The sequence below is a fragment of the Pipistrellus hanaki genome (genome assembly GCF_964339955.1).
Source record: "Pipistrellus hanaki genome assembly, chromosome: 18".
Taxonomy (NCBI): Eukaryota; Metazoa; Chordata; class Mammalia; order Chiroptera; family Vespertilionidae; genus Pipistrellus; species Pipistrellus hanaki.
Window position 1 is genome coordinate 13958977 of NC_140520.1, and position 15997 is coordinate 13974973.

Below are 15997 nucleotides of genomic sequence, written 5' to 3' on the forward strand. Positions count from 1 at the left end.
GTTTGTATGAAGCCCTAAGCTTTTGGCTGGCGCTTATTTTACCGGCCTGTGGATAAGGACTAAAGCGCGCTACACCCTCCTCACCTGTGCACCACCCTCAGCTTCCGGCAGTTTCCCCGCCCCCGCGGCGACTCGGTGATGGGCATTCCGCTACTTCCAATCGGACGCGCCCAATGCCGGGAGCGGCCAATCGGGGGCTTCGGTGGGCGGTACATCCGGGCCAGTTATATTTGGCGGTTCCAGTTTAACATGGCCGAAGCAAGCAGCGCCAGTGTTGGTAGCGGCTGTGAGGAAAAAGGGCCTGAGGGGTCGTCCCCCGAACCCGTGTACCCTGACGCTGCCATTTCGAGGGTAAAGCTTCTCGACACCACAGTGGATACTTTTCTCCAGAAGCTGGTCGCCGCTGGGAGGTAAGGTGAAGGGAGTGGAAGGAAGGCCAATCTCACAAGAGGTTGACGGGTGGGAGGCGAACAGGAGCGAGTTTGGGCGCCAGAAGGTGGGTCCCGGGAGGCCGGGTCCGCAAACGGCGGTCACGTGGGCCCCGGGCTGGGGGGTCATTGACCGGCGGGCGGGCCGGCTCACGTGATGGGTGCTGACCGGGACCGGCACCGGCTGGTTCCGACCCGAACTTCAGGGCCGGGAGGAAAGACGGGCTTCGGAGTTAGAACCAAGACCTCTGGCTCTCAGTACAATGGCAACAGTTGGGCCTTTCTCAGCGATAGTTTTGAGAACTAAGTGCACGAAAGGCGCTTGGATATGCCTGCCACATAGGAAGCCTTAGAGTTGTAGTTGTTCTGGGAATAATGCCTTCCCTGGGTGGTTGTGAGAACTAAATGTGTTACAGAACCGTTTTCCTGTCTTGATTTTTAATTCCTATGAACAGTGTTGTAACGATATTGGACACTGAGTTGCCCGGGATCCCACCACTCGGCACGTTGATGAGGAAACACTGTTGTTCCTTACAGCTGTTTGCTCTCCACCCGGCCCTGTTGGTCCCACCCCTGCTCTCTGGCCTCATCAGGAAACAGCTGAGCCCTGGCAGGTGTGAGGCGGTCCGTTAGCGCCCTCGCCTGCAGGGAAGGGTTGTGGGTTTGATTCCCGTTAAGGATGTGCAGGAGGCAGCGGATCAGTGGTTCCCTTCCCCTTTCTCTCTAAAATTCAGTTTTAAAATCTTTTAAAAAATACTCCCACCTTCTCCCAATCCTGTCTTCTCCTAACCTTCCCTCGAGTTCTTCCCTCTCTCCTTTCATTTATCCACTTCTTCACACATTGATTCACTGAGAAATACATTTTAAAAATATCTTTTATTGATTTTTTTGGAGAGAAGAAGGGAGAGGGATAGAGCGAAACATCATCGATCAGCTGCCTCCTGCACACACACACCCCCCCCCCCCCCCAAACGGGATCCATCCCACAACCAGGACACATGCCCTGACCAGGAATTGAACCATGATTTCCTGGGTTCATAGGTCAACTCAACCACTGAGCCATGCTGGCCGGGCCACTGAGAAATATTTGTGTGCCTCTTCTGCCAAGTGTTGTCAAGGTGTTGGTGAAGCTGACAGGGCCCATATTGGAGCTTATATTCAGTGGGTAGAGACCTTCAGTAAACAAAATAATCACAGAGCTTGGTGAGGTAATGTGATAACAGGTGATGTGATAAGAGCAACTTGGGAGAAAGGAATGCACTAGCCAGGCTGGTTAGGGGAGCCACTCTGAGGAAGTGACATTAAACTGGAACTGGAACAGTGAGAGAAAGAGCTAGAGAAGAAGTGTATAGGCAAAGGGTACAGCTTGTGCAAAGGCCCCAAGATGGTCAGGGCATTCTAGGAACTGGTTGGCTACAACATAATGATCAGAGGGAGATTAAAATCAGGAGGCTCGCCGAAAGGGTCTGGCTCAGTGGATAGAGCGTCGGTCTATAGTCTATACGGACTGAAAGGTCCCAGGTTCGATTCCGGTCAAGGGCATGTACCTTGGTTGCAGGCACATCCCCAGTAGGGGGTGTGCAGGAGGCAGCTGGTCGATGTTTCTCTCTCATAGATGTTTCTAATTCTATATCCCTCTCCCTTCCTCTCTGTAAAAAAATCAATAAAATATATTTAAAAAAAAATAAAATCAGGAGGCTGGACAGACAGGTGACTTCCTTATCATTCAGGGTCTAATTTCAACAGTATTGAATTTGATAAAATAATTATTTTTACAGACCATTTATGACACTATTATATGTGCAGGCAAGATTCCTCCTTTGATATTTCCCTATTCGTTTTTTCCCCTCATCTCCCTTCCCACAGACCCTGCTTTCTTTTCTCTTGACTGTATGTTCTTCATTTATTCATGTACAAATATTTATCAACCACCAGCAATGTCCCAGGCTCTGTTCTAGAAGCTGGAGATATAAGTGATTAAGACAGACGGTTGTTGCTCTCATGGAGTAGACATTCTAGTGCAATAAAGAAAATAAATCAGTAAAGGAATAGAAGTGGGGAAGGATTAGTGTGAGTGCAGTGAAGTGACATTTGATTATGTTTGTTTTCTTGTACAATATGTTGTTTTGTGTGTGTATTAAGTTTATATGAATGATAATTGTGCTACATATCTTTTTTCACTTAACACTTTTTTTTTCACTGTGCAAGGCTTATTTTGTGTTTTAGTTGGTGTGAACTTGGATAGTTGGCTGCATTCATTAGTAGACTTAATATAAAATGGCAGTGTGCACTATTCTGATACATATAATACACAAAGTAATATCCTTTAGAATTATTATGCACAAGATATGCAATACTAGATTTATACATTGGATCCCAGGATGTGATTAATTAGAGAAAAAAAGTTGGAGTAGGCATGTTGGGTAAAGGAACCACAAATTATATAACACACACTAAACACACATCTAATTTGAAGGGCACTATAGGGTCAACACCATTAAAACATTATTTAAAAAATATATCGTTGAAAATATTATATATGTCCCCTTTTTCTCGTTGGCCCCCTCCAACCTGCCCCTGCTCTCCACGCCAGGCCTTCACCACTCTGTTACCTGTGTCCATGGGTTGTGCATACATGCATACAAGGTCTTTGGTTGATGACCTCCCACCTACCCACCTACCCTCCCCCACCTTCCCTCCAAGGTGCCACACACTGTTCCATGCTTCCACGTCTCTGGATCCACTCTGTTCATCAGTTTATTTTGTTAATTAAAATAACATATGAGTGAGATCATGTGATACTTATCTTTCTCTGACTTATTTCACTTAGTGTGATACTTTCCAGGTCCCTCCATGCTATCTCAAATGGTAAGAGGTTCTTTTTTTACTGCTGCATAATATTCCATGGCATAAATGTACTGTAGCATTTTGATCCACTCATCTGCTGGTGGGCACTTGGCTGTTTCCAGATCTTAGCTATTGTAAATCGTGCTGCATGAACATAGGGGTGCATGCATTCTTTCTGATGGTGTTTCGGGTTTCTTAGGATCTAGTCCTAGAAGTGGGATCACTGGGTCAAACAGCAGTTCTACATTTAATATTTTCAGGAAACTCCGTAATATATTCCATAATGGCTATACCAGTCTGCATTCCCACTAGCAGTCAACACCATTTTTTAAAACCATCTAACCATGTCCTGTAAGTGCATATGGTTCAAAGCTTTTCAACACTGCTGGTCATTCCATGAGAAGCATCCAGTCCTTACTGCCTCTTATGGACACTTTGCCTCGACAGATTACAGCAGGTGAGTGTCCTTGTCCATCCCCTCAGGGAGCAGTGCTCGCGTTTCTGAGGTCTGTAATGAAAGGAATCACTGGGTCCACCTGCGTTTTGTCAAACTGCTTTCCAGAAACGTCGTTCCTATCTCCTACATCCCCACCATCACTGGGCACCCACCATTCTAACATTTGCTATTCTGAAGTTGTGAAAGAGATATTTTATTATTGTTTGAATTTGCATGTCATTGATTTCCTCATAGGTTTGGGCCTTTCCTCAAATAATTGTTAGTCATTTTGACTTCTCTTTAGCCAACCCTCCTCCTGCCCTCCCCTCCCCCCTCCCCCGGTAGTTTTAAACTAGTGGCAAAGACTATTGGTGTTCACAGAAAACAGTTCTTCACAGGAAAAGGAGTCGTTAAATATATAAATAATTCTATTATAAATAATTTCTTCAGAAATATCTTACTTTCTTTGAATGTGCAGATGGTGCGTGCTGATTCATTTCTGAAGTGGGTATGACTCATCAGACTGTGGTTTGCAGCTTCAGCTCCATCATGCTAATTCTGTTCTTCATGTTTCCACTCTACTCTCTACCCCCATTGTGTCTGCTTTGCTGAGTCTGTCACCGGTGCTTCTTGAATCCATCCTCACACAGCAGTCTGAGGAACGCATCTGAAGTTCCAACCCTACTTAGTACCCTTTTCTAGCTCCTTCCGTCACAATACAGTCCAGACTGTGTCTGGCCCTCCCCTGCTTGCTGGGTGCCATGGCGGCAAAGGGCACCTGAGCCAGAGCCAGATGGCGCCACCATGTCCCAGCTGCATGGCCTCGGGCAAGCTGCTCTCTGCCTCAGCTTTCTCTTCTCAAAGTGGGATGATGATTATAGAACCTACCTCAGAAAGTCAGTGAGGTTTAAATTAGTTACTCCAACCCTGGCAGGTGTGTCTCATTTGATTGAGCGTCGTCCTGTGCACTGAAAGGTTACCAGTTGGATTCTGGTGGGACACATGCGCAGGTTGTCCTGCATCAGGATGTATGTGTGTGTGTGGGGTGCATGCACATCAATGACTCCCCCTTCCTCAAAAGATCAATATAAACAAACATAACATTTTAAAGGGAAAAATTATTTTTAAAAGATATGAGTTACTCTGTGTAGCCCTTAGAATAATGCCTGGCTCCAGCCAGTGCTCATAACTATTTCCTGTTTGTACATTTTCACACTTGGGCCGTGGGTATGCCCATAGCTGCAGAGCCTGGGCTGCTGTGTCTCCTGAAATTGGTAGAGTTTCCTTGTGTAGTAGGGCCCAGTGGCTCAGCTTTCCCAGTCACTGAGCGGGATCTTAGGCCTTTTATTGATGGTTTGGGGCATGTTGTCTCCAGCTACAGCTTGTTGGACAGATTTTAGCAGGCTGAAGCTTGAGCCAGGACAGGCCATTCGTATAGAAAAGCTGCTGCAGACAGCTTTATTGGGACTGGAAATTGGATGGGGCAGGTCTCAGGGAATCACCAGGGCAGAGCAAACAGTGTGCTCCAGGTTATGGAGACGGCTATGGCTGCCAGTCAGCCCTGCAACAGGGGAGGTCCTAGAACAGGAGCAATGACCTGCGTCCCTCAAAGCTGCCTGGTGCTGCGAGTTCAAGTTCTAAGTTTGTGCACTGGCCCTTTAAATTGGAAACCTGGTTCTCCAGAGTCCTCGTGTCACTCAGCCTCAATTCCCATGGTTGTGGGGACTTTTCTTCCCCGCTCTGGGAGCCTGAGCTTGGGGTCTGGTGTGGGGCTGGGACCCCTTGCTCCTCATGGACAGCCTCTGCAGAGATCTCCCTCCCTCCTAAGATAGCTGGCACACCTGGGTATCGGACCAGCCTGCTCCTGCTTCCACCCTTCCTACCATTCTCAAGGCGCTTTCTTTTTTACTTCTAGTTGTAGACCTCCCCTTCAACCAGCTTTCAGGCGGTTTTGAATGATAGTTGTTCTGTATTTTAGTTGTAATTCTGTTATAGACACCTCTCATTGACACCCGAGAGGTATGACTGGACAAGACAGCCTCCTGAGCCAGGAGAAGGCTGTCCCCACCTTGATTCTCATATAAATGAATTCATAGGAGACCCTGATCGCGTTGTGAAAAACCAGTTTATTAAAGCATGCATCTTTATTGGAGAAAGGAGAAGCAAAGCAAGCAAACACGTATATGACTTAGGAAGCACAGGTGGGTTCTCGACTAACTGAAGAGCAAGTTGGGTGGGGGTCTGAGGCGTTTTATACCCTCCTGTCTATAGGCTTCAAAATTGCTCTATTTTGGTATAGATTCTTGAAAAGCACCTGGCAATTTTATCTTACCAAGCCTTGAGACTGCTGGCTTCTCTGCTTAGAGTAAAATGGCCCTTTTTCCCCTTCGCCCTCGCCCCCTGCCTTTCTGCATTCTCTCATGAGAATTTTTTAAATTTATTTTATTGATTTTTTTACAGAGAAGGATAGAGAGTCTGAAACATCGATGAGAGAGAAACATCGACCAGCTGCCTCCTGCACACCTCCTACTGGGGATGTGCCCGCAACCAAGGTACGTGCCCTCAAACCCTGGGAGCCCTCAGTCCGCTGATGCTCTATCCACCGAGCCAAACCGGTTTCGACTGTTGTTTTTTACCATTGGCCGAGTCCTCAGCTGGGGAAGATAATGGCTTGTTAGTTATAAGCTGGCTGCAAATTACCCACTCGGTTTGGCCTTGTTTTAACTTTCCTGCCTCAGTCTCTCTACTTCTCCTGCTCTGGAATCCTGGAACAATTTTGATGTGGTTGTGGGTGGCAGTGAGTGCAGTACAGACATTTATCTTGGTTCCCAAATGACATTTTTAAGTACAGTCTTCATCATAAATCAATGACTTCTTATTTTCATTGAGGGACATTTCTGGTTTTTTTTTCTCCTTTTTCTTCCTCAGTCCTGGGGCTGCCTACTGTACAAAGGATGAGAAAGGGAGAGGGGAAAAGACAAGAGAAACGAGCAGCTGTGCAGAGGGTGGAGGGTATGAATTTCTGTCACAAGGACCTCCTCTATCCGTCCATCACTAGCTTGAGGCGCCAGTCCCTCACTGCCCTCTGGTGGACAGTCTGTGAAATAGGCCTTCAGTTGGGCAACAAGCAAGTTACTATGGGAAGTGTAAGCCAGGGCCCCTGAGCACTACAGGAGCGCATTTTTACTTGTGTATGCCTCTGGTCTTTCCCTTCCTGCACAACCTCTCTGCGTATATAACACATGGACAAATCACCAGAGCTTGATTCTGGGCTGAAATATTTTGAAGTCAAATTTTTAAAGTTAAACAGTGAAAATTCAATTTATAGTGAGTTTTTAAAAAATGCAATAAATGAAATGCTGACAAAGTGAGTTAAAAAGACAGACATGTCTCAAATATTACATAAGTTTTTAAGAGAAAATGTTAAAATCAGTTAATATAGTCATTTGTTTTGAAACTGGGTAAATACCGGTTTTTAAGTTTACTTTTATTGATGATAAATGTAGCCCTTTTAGGAGGGGCCACAATTTAACTTTTTCTCTCTAGTAGGGCCAGTCTGCTCTTCCTGCAGCTGGGATGGTTTCTGCACATACAATTGTAATCAGGTTGTATTTTACTAAGCACTTGTCTTCTGCAGGGGAGGAGAGGGGGAGGACTGTTCTTTGGAGACTAATAATAATAATTGTGGCTAACGTGCATTGTTTGTGTGCTGTGAATTGTGCTACTTAGATATGTAACCTTGTTAATCCTCACAGTAATTTTATGAGTTATAAACACAGTATTATCCCCACTTGACAGAGGAACTGAGGCTTGTAGAGGTAAATAAGTTGTCTGAGATGACTCAGCTGATGAATGGAGGAGGCAGGACTGGAACCCAGGCAGTCTGTCTTCAGAGCCAGAGCACTGACCCAGCACATCGCTGGGCGGCCCCGTGGGTACTTGTGGGAGGCCAAGGCTGGGAGACCATGCCGGCAGAGGGGCTTGGCAGAGAGGCTTTGGGGGGGGGGGGACTGTTGTGGGAGAATTCTTTTTACCCAAACCCTGGTATCCTGGGGTTCAGGTTGCCAGGGTGGGAGTGGGTCAGTCTGGGGCCAGGCAGGTGCCTGGTCTGCAGCGTCTTGTGTGCTACCACGTATCCAACACTGTCTGGGCACCCTGCAGAGCCCCAAGGACGTTTTCTCAGGAAGTTCGCACCAGCATTCACATCATCCCAAGTGTGAGCTCGCTCTCAAAAAAGGAATCACTGGGTGGGGGGTGGGGGTGGGGGAAGGAGGGGAAAATGAAGGTAGTCACAATGTACAAGCTTCCCATTATAAGTTTAAAAAAAAAAAAAAAAAGGTAAGTTCAAGGAATCTAACGTACAACATGACGACTTTGGTTAACACAGCTATATGGTAGATTTGAAAGCTGCTAAGAGCAGATCCTGCTCTAGCCAGTTTGGCTCAGTGGGTAGAGCATCAGCCCTAGGACTGAAGGGTCGCAGGTCTGATTCCAATCAGGGGCACATATCTTAGTTGCAGGCTCAATCTCCAGCGCTAGTTGGGGCTCGTGAAGGAGGCAACCAATGACTGTGTCTCACATAGATTTTTCTCTATCATCCCCCCTTCCTTTCACTATTTCTAGAAACCAATGGGATAAATATCTTCAGGTGAGAACAAAACAAAGAGTTCTCATCACAAGTTTTTACTTTTTTTCTTTATTACAAAAGATAAAGGGTGCTAATTGTGTTGTTTCATAATACACGTAAGTCAGATCATTATTCTGTTCATCTTAGTCTGTATGTCAATTATATCTTAAAGCTGGGGCAAAGGAATGACTTTCCTCCTGTACTTAGTGACACTGGCAGCGCTGGGCCCGCTCCCCTGCCAGCTGCTTGGGCTGAGGAGAGATGTGTCCAGCTCAAACCCTCTTCCTGTCGAGTGGCTGGGAGGAACAAGAGCTCCCATATCCAAGCCAAATCCGTTTCCAGCCACAATGACCTGGTTTCGATCCCACCCCACGTGGTCAGACATCATGTGTCTCTCCACATTCCTTCATGTGGCCACAGACTGCGTGGCGAGTCGGGCCAGCAGCAAGACAAGATGTCGCCCAGGTCGGTGTGGCTCAGTTGGCACATCGTCCTGCACACCAAAAGGTTGCAGGCTCAATGCCCTGTCGGGGTACAAACTTGGGTTGTAGGTTCCTTCACAAGTTGGGGCATGTATGGGAGGTAACCAATCAACCAATCGATGTTTCTCCCTCCCTCGCTCGCTCTCTAAAAAAATCAATTAACAAAAACACAAGATGTCTGGAATTCTGTAAGGGTTGAAAGGACGCACATCATCTGTTCTTCTTGTTGTCCTTTTGTTACCCAGGTTTAGCCTCCAAAGTGTACGAACATCAATTATGTACCGCCAAAAAGGCAAGAGGTTCATCACCCTTACCAAGAGGTGAACTCTTGGATGCTTACAACCAGCTCTCAGAGTAAAACCCTGGCTTTCAGGGTTTGTCGGTCTCTGAGGTGTAAGTACTCCTAACGTTGCATTATGTATTGTACATACCCCAACCAGGGCCGGGAACTAAGCCTGCAATCGAGATACATGCCCTTGACCAGAACTGAACCCAGGATCCTTCCGTCCATGGACAGACTCTATCCACTGAGCCAAACTGGCTAGGGCACCCCCCAACGTACAGATGATTCCCACGATAACTCTCGGCCCTGGAATCCCAGAGGCCAGTGATTCTTGTATGTGTCCTGACACGAGATCAAACCTGCAGCCTTGGTGTATCAGGATGACACCAACTGAGCTACCCAGCCAGGGCCTGCGATCAATGGGAATTTTAAAGTCCTCCTGGTGATTTGATGCTTAGGAAAGTTTAAAAAACAAAAGGGTGCCAGGCAAAAGCCACGACTGATGACTGGTGTGTCTGACCCTCCCCACCTCTGCCTTCTCGCTTTCCCACCAGCTACCAGAGATTCACTGACTGCTATAAGCGCTTCTACCAGCTGCAGCCTGAGATGACACAGCGAATCTATGACAAGTTCATAACACAGCTGCAGACATCTATCAGGGTGAGTGACAAGAAGCCCAGCAGCTACTGTTGGCTTGGGCCCTGCCCCAGACTCTCAGCCCTGAGGCAGGGACCCCACCCTCCAAGTTTTCTGTCCTCACTCCCTAGCGTCCTTCGTGCTGTCCGGCTGCAGGGGTGGTTTCCCTCCCTTCAAACGTGCGGGTATCTTAAATGCCCTCTGTCCACGACTTTATTGTAATTGTGTGTTTACATGCTGTCCGCCCACTAGGCCTGGGAGTCAGTGAGGGCATGTCTGGGTCTTACTCTGTTTCTCCAGCACCTGGTGCGATGCCTGGCACAGAGGCAGCATCTAACCAACAGTTGGAACTGCATCCCAGAGGAAACACAGAAAAGGACAGAATCCCATTCTCTCTGGAGCAGTGGTTGTCACCCTTCCCAATGCCGGACCCTTTACTACAGTTCCTCGTATTGTGGTGACCTCCACCCACAAAATTATTTTCGTTGCTACTTGGTAACTGTAATTTTGCTACTGTTATGAATCGTAAATGTCTTTGTTTTCCCATGGTCTTAGGCTCTACAGCAGCAGGGTTGCCTAAGTTATGAAGTAGCAATGAAAACAATTTTATGGTTGGGGTCACCACAACATGAGGAACTGTATTAAAGGGTCGCGGCATTAGAAAGGTTGAGAATTAAACTGTCCTGTGGCTACACCTCAGGATGGGCTTCTTGAGCGTCCACGTTTGTGTGGGGTAATGGCGAGGCCTGCAGCGCTCAGGTGGGCAGGAGAGGGGCTTGCTGCGGGCTTTTTAAAAATGTCTTCCACTTTGCCAAAACCGGTTTGGCTCAGTGGATAGAGTGTCAGCCTGCGGACTGAAGGGTCCCGGGTTCGATTCTGGTCAAGGTCAGGTACCTTGGTTGTGGGCATGTCCCCAGTGGGGAGTGTGCAGGAGGCAGCTGATCGATGTTCCTCTCTCATCGATGTTTCTAACTCTCTATCCCTCTCCCTTTCTCTCTGTAAAAATATAATTTTTTAAATGTCTTCTACTTTATCCTTTGATTGATTTTAGAGAAACATCGATTTGTTTTTCCACTTATTTATATTTATGTATTCATCAGCCACAACCTTGGTACTTTATATCAGGATACTACATCCAACCGAGCAATCCGGCCAGGGTCCATCTTTATTTCCTTAATGTAAAAGTCACATGTAGAAAAAATAGAATGTTTGTGTAAAGAAACAGAATTTAGCCCGAGTCATACTACATGCAGTTAGCCTAGTATCATCATTGCCCTTTCTTCCTTCTCTTCAGGAGGAAATCTCCGAAATCAAAGCAGAGGGGAACCTGGAAGCTGTCCTGACGGCCTTGGACACCATTGTGGAGGAAGGCAAAGGCCGAAAGGAGCCGGCCTGGTGAGGAGGACCGTGGGAGGGCTCACAGAGGCAGGGGCGGCAGCTTAGCATCTTGAAGGAGCTTTTTGTTGTTCTTAATCCTCATCCGAGGATATTTCTTCCACTGGTTTTTAAAGAGAAAGGGGTGGCGGGGGTGGGGTGGGGGTGGCACAATGGTAAAATATGTACACAGATAATAAAAAAAATATTTAAAAAAACAACAACAAAAAAACGGGGAGAAACATTGATTGATTCCCGCACACAAGCACCAGAATCGAACCCAATACCCTTATGTGCCCAGGCTGACACTTAACCATTGAGCAACATCAGCCAAGGCTTGAGGGAGCTTTTATGATGGACCCATAGGTATGAGGCTCTGGGCTCACAGGGAGAGGACCCTGTGACAGGTGGACACCACACAACCCCCGTCAGTGGGCAGCAGAGCCCCCTCTGGGGAAGAGTCCCAGGGCAAGGACATGTGCAGGGGTTTGAGGCGGACGGAGGGAAGCCTGTACTGTGAAAGGCGAGGGGGTGGAGGAGGCAGAATCATAGGTTTGGAAACTGATGTTCATTAGGCTGGCCCGGACATTTGGGGTTTTTTTGTTCAACAAATTTTAGGGAGCATGGACTATATACCCAATAGGTGCCAGAGATTCAACAAAGAACAGGACAAAGAAAAGGCCTGCCTCTCCTGAGCTGACATTTCAGGGGCAGCCCTGCTGCCTGGCATTTCCTGTGCAGGACAGAGGGCAGAGCCCTGGGACAAGGAGTGGAGAGTTGAGGCCAGTAAGACCAGGACGGCCCGAGCTCCTGCCTTGCTCCACCCTCTCCTGCCTCACTAGGACTCCTAGTCCAGAGGAAGTAAATATCCTTTTTGTGTTTTCCAGTTGTTTTTATGCTTTGTGATCTTAATACTTAAAAGAATTAGGTTTTAAAACTGAAAAACACATTTAAAAAGAATCTATATGGCTTCCACCCCAGTGCCTATCAGAACTGACCTGTCTCCTCATTCTGGGCACCCAGGACCCCCTGTAATCTTGCCTCCCCAGGCCTCTCTCCCTCTGGGAGGGCTCATCCCGCCCGCCGCGGCCGCGCGCCCCCCCCCCCCCCCCCCCCCCCGCTCAGCTAGAGTGAGTGCTCCAACAGAGCACATGGTCAGCAGCAGAGGGAAGGCTGAAGTCACCTCTACCTATGGAATGTTCGAGATGGGGACTGCGTGGGCAGGAGGAGAACGTGGGGGACTGGTAGGAAGGCTAAGACACAGGTGACGTGAGAAGGGGCGGTGGATTCCTGGGCACCAAAGCTGAGGGACAGAAGGTTAGCGTTTCCATCAGGAGCAGAGCGACGTGATTGGGTCTTAGGAGGTGAGAAGGACCCAGAAGAGACCTTAAAAGCCAGTCCAATTTGAGGTGGGAGGTGGGAGTATCACTGACTAGAGCTGGCAGTGGAACCCTCATCCCAGACGTCCTCCGCCTTCTTACCCTGTCCTCCTTGCCACGCTCCAGGCGCCCGAGTGGGGTCCCAGAGAAGGACCTGCGCAGCACCACGGGGCCCTACCTCCTGCAGCAGCGGGACGCCCTGCAGCGCCGGGTGCAGAAGCAGGAGGCCGAGAACAGGCAGCTGGCCGAGGCCGTGCTGGCCGGGCGCAGGCAGGTGCAGGAGCTGCAGCTGCAGGGCCAGGCACAGTGGCAGGCCTGGCAGGTAAGTGCTCTGGCCCTGCCCTCAGGACCCTGTCCCCTCAGCAGAGAAGAAAGCAGACCGAGAGGGGTCAGATGTGGGGACACTTTGGGGCCCTTATTGACGATGGGCTCTTGCTCTGGGGAGGCCCAGTCTAAGTGGCCAGAGCACCAGCCTGTGACCAATACCTGCTGAGAGTCAGGGGGAGGGACTTCCTTCCACGCCCTGCGGGTCCTGGCATGAGCCGCAGGCCCCTATCATTGGGGGCGCAGGCCTGGAGGTGAGGACGGCAGATGGGAAGGACTCGGGTTTTCCCTCTCCCAATTTCTACTCTCCATGGACAGCAGGCCCTGCACCGAGGACAGAAGGAGCTGGTGGCCATGCTGAGGGAGCCGGAGTGAGGGAACTGCCGGCCCCGGAGCAAAGGTGGCCGAGGGCCCCTGTGAAGCTGCCTCTGGGCACAGCTGCTGCCGTGTTGCCTCGGCCTGAGCGGTGATGGAATCTGCTGGGGGACGAGGGCTGAGCGTCCCCACTGCCACTGCGTCTGAGGAGTCACACACACTACCTTCAGGTCCTGTTTCTTCCGGCTTGAGGATGCTTGGCCAGACCCCCGGACTCAGACACCGTGCCTCCCACCACCCCACGCAGGCCTGCGCTGCCTTACCCCCAGGACCTGGCCGGGAAATCTGTTTCCAATCTCCACTGATTGCCCCTTTGCTGGCCAGCTGAGGCCGGGCCATGTCTCCACATCCACAAATAAACCTCCCCGCTGCACTGTAATCTGGGGTGCTTCCGCCGTCTGGGACGCCTGCGGGCCAAGACCCCTCCTGGGCTCGAGTCCTGACCCCGAGAGGCCTCCACTGCAGGTCACCGAGGCCCAGTCGGGGGGTGGCCGGGGTGTCTGGCCTGCACGTGCAGAGGGCAGTGACGCTCCTTAGCACAGAACCAGGGCCCCGGGTCCTTAGGCCGGGACAAGCTTTCCGAGCGTCCCTGACAGCCCTGTCCACTGTGAGCCTGGGTTAGCCTGACGAGGAACGGGCCTGAGGGCAGGGCCGGAGCACTCACCCGGGCCTCAGCCTCGCTCCGTCTGGTGAGCGCGCACAGAGCAGGCACATAGTCCTCGTTTCTCAGGCTTCCCTCGCCCGGGGCCCGCAGAGCATCAGGAGGGGCTCAGCAAGGCAAGATGGTGCCTCCAGACCAGGGGGGAAGGAGGGGCCTCACCCTAACGAGAGGCTGGCTGGGTCTGCCTAGGAGCACGGGGACTCAGGAAGACATCAGGTGGATCAGGTGGCCCTGCTTGCCACCCCCCCAACCCCCAAACTGAGCCCACGGCTCTTCTCCCCCCGGAGCTGCAGCCTTCAACCATCCAGTTGCCCCCCATCCTCTTTCACCAGCCATGGTGTGTTCTGTGAGGTGAGTGAGGTCACCCCCTCCTCTCCAGGTTGAGCTGAGGCAGAAGCAGAGCTCAGGATGGGATGGGGTTTTCAGAGGAGCCCCCAAGGGCAGGAAGAGGAGCAGAGGGTCAGGAGCCCCGCTGTGCTCATCTCCCTGCTCCTCAGGGCCCTGCCACTGACCACCCGGCCTGCCGGCAGAGGGCTGTCCTCGCCCTCATGCCCAGCGCCCCCTGTGCTGGCTCTTGGCCCTGTGCTGCCTGACCATCTCCTGTCCTGGCCCCCAGGGCCTGACCAGTCAGCCGCCCCCACACCAGGCCTGCCTTCGGTGCCTCGAGGGTGACTGAGGCCATCACGGGCACTCCCTCCCTGGGGTTTGGCTCCTGCCCACGCTGACAGTGGCAATCAGTCTTCAAGAGCTGCAGCCAGCTCTGCTCCGATCTATTTTGGACCGCTGGGCCCCTTCCTCTCGGCCCCCCACCCCTCCTGGCCTGTTCAGCTGTGAGGATGGGTCTCCAAGAGAGACAGGACCGCTGGGCCTGAGTGGCCCCCTTAGGGAGGGACGGGGGCATCCAGAGGCTGGCAGTCTCAGGTTACCACCCACCCTCCTCCTCCATGCCCAGGGGCCTGCCCAGGCTGCCCTGGTTCCAACCACAACATCCTTTGGGGTTTGGCCTATAGATCTGGGGCGGATGACCCCAAATGGCCCTGGCAGAGTCCCCTGCGACCCGCCCGCACCATGACCAGCGGCCAGAGAGTATAAATGGCGCTGGAGGCGGGGGGGAACAGCGGAGTCTGAGCAGAGACCCGAAACCACTCGGAGACCATGAAGCCCTGCGTGCTCCTCGCCCTGCTGGCCCTGGCCGCACTCTGCCTCACCAGCCAGACGGGTGAGTCCCCACTCTGCCCCGCCAGTGTGGAGGGAGCACTCCTCACCCTCCCCTGGAGCCCTTTGCTGTCTAACCTCCTCCTCCAGGAGCGTAGGCGCAGTCCATCTGCCCTGCCTGCCCTTGTGGAAGGAGCGGGGAGAGAGCAAACTGCCAGAGGCAGGGGAGGGGGCCTTTAGGGGTGAACTGGCTCATTTCTTTTGCAGATGCAAAGCCCCGTGGTGCAGAGTCTGACAGAGGAGCAGGTAGGAGGCAGGCCTGCTAGGGGCTTTGTGCCACATCACCCGGTCCTTCACCCTGGCCCCCTCAGTCCCATTTCCCCCTTCCTACTGGCTCTTCTCTGCCCCCCATCTTATCGCCCCAAACTCACAACCACCTGGTCCCTGCCCCTCTGCTCCACAGCCTTCGTGTCCAAGCAGGAGGGCAGTGAGGTGGTGAAGAGACTGCGGCGCTACCTGGATCCCGGGCTGGGGTAAGAGAGGAGAGGCTGGAGGACAGGGAGGCCCTGGGGCAGCGGGAGTGGAGGGCAGTGTGTGTGGAGGCTGATGCCATGTGTTGGCTGTCAGAGCCCCAGCCCCCTACCCAGACCCCCTGGAGCCCAAGAGGGAGGTGTGTGAGCTCAACCCGGACTGCGACGAACTGGCTGACCACATAGGCTTCCAAGAGGCCTACCGGCGCTTCTACGGCGTAGCCTAGAGCCACGGCCCTGCGGCGGCCCCTGCTGGCTCCTCTCAGAACCCCTTCCCCTGCCCTGCCCCCCCGCCCCCGCCTGCCCCCCTGCCCTACAAGGTGGGGCCGCCACCTGCCCAGCTGCTCCAGAATAAACTCCTGAAGAGAAATTGGTGGCGTCTGACTCTGTCTATGGAGGGTGGGGAGGTGCTGGGGGGGGGGGGGCGGCAAGCGTGTTTTACCTCCTTCAGTCCCAAGAA

At 51.4% G+C, this 15997-nt stretch overlaps 2 protein-coding genes across 3 annotated transcripts; both read left to right on the top strand.

Moving 5' to 3' along the window:
• Window positions 1–118: 118 nt before the first annotated feature.
• Window positions 119–13570, top strand: LOC311613230 (polyamine-modulated factor 1-like). Of its 2 annotated transcripts, none has more exons than XM_084866891.1 (5): window positions 119–410; window positions 9658–9763; window positions 11034–11134; window positions 12619–12814; window positions 13135–13570. In XM_084866891.1, exons 1-5 carry the CDS (start codon window positions 139–141, stop codon window positions 13189–13191), a joined length of 732 nt encoding a protein of 243 aa, XP_084723017.1. In that variant the 5' UTR covers window positions 119–138; the 3' UTR covers window positions 13192–13570. The 2 variants fall into 2 exon arrangements, with proteins under 2 accessions (XP_084723017.1, XP_084723018.1); XM_084866892.1 differs by having other exon boundaries at window positions 13138–13570.
• A 106-nt stretch (window positions 13571–13676) lies between these two features.
• BGLAP (bone gamma-carboxyglutamate protein) lies at window positions 13677–15900 on the top strand. Its single transcript, XM_084866933.1, has 4 exons — window positions 13677–15071; window positions 15275–15313; window positions 15471–15540; window positions 15635–15900. Exons 1-4 carry the CDS (start codon window positions 15008–15010, stop codon window positions 15762–15764), a joined length of 303 nt encoding a protein of 100 aa, XP_084723059.1. The 5' UTR covers window positions 13677–15007; the 3' UTR covers window positions 15765–15900.
• The last annotated feature ends 97 nt before the right edge of the window (window positions 15901–15997 follow it).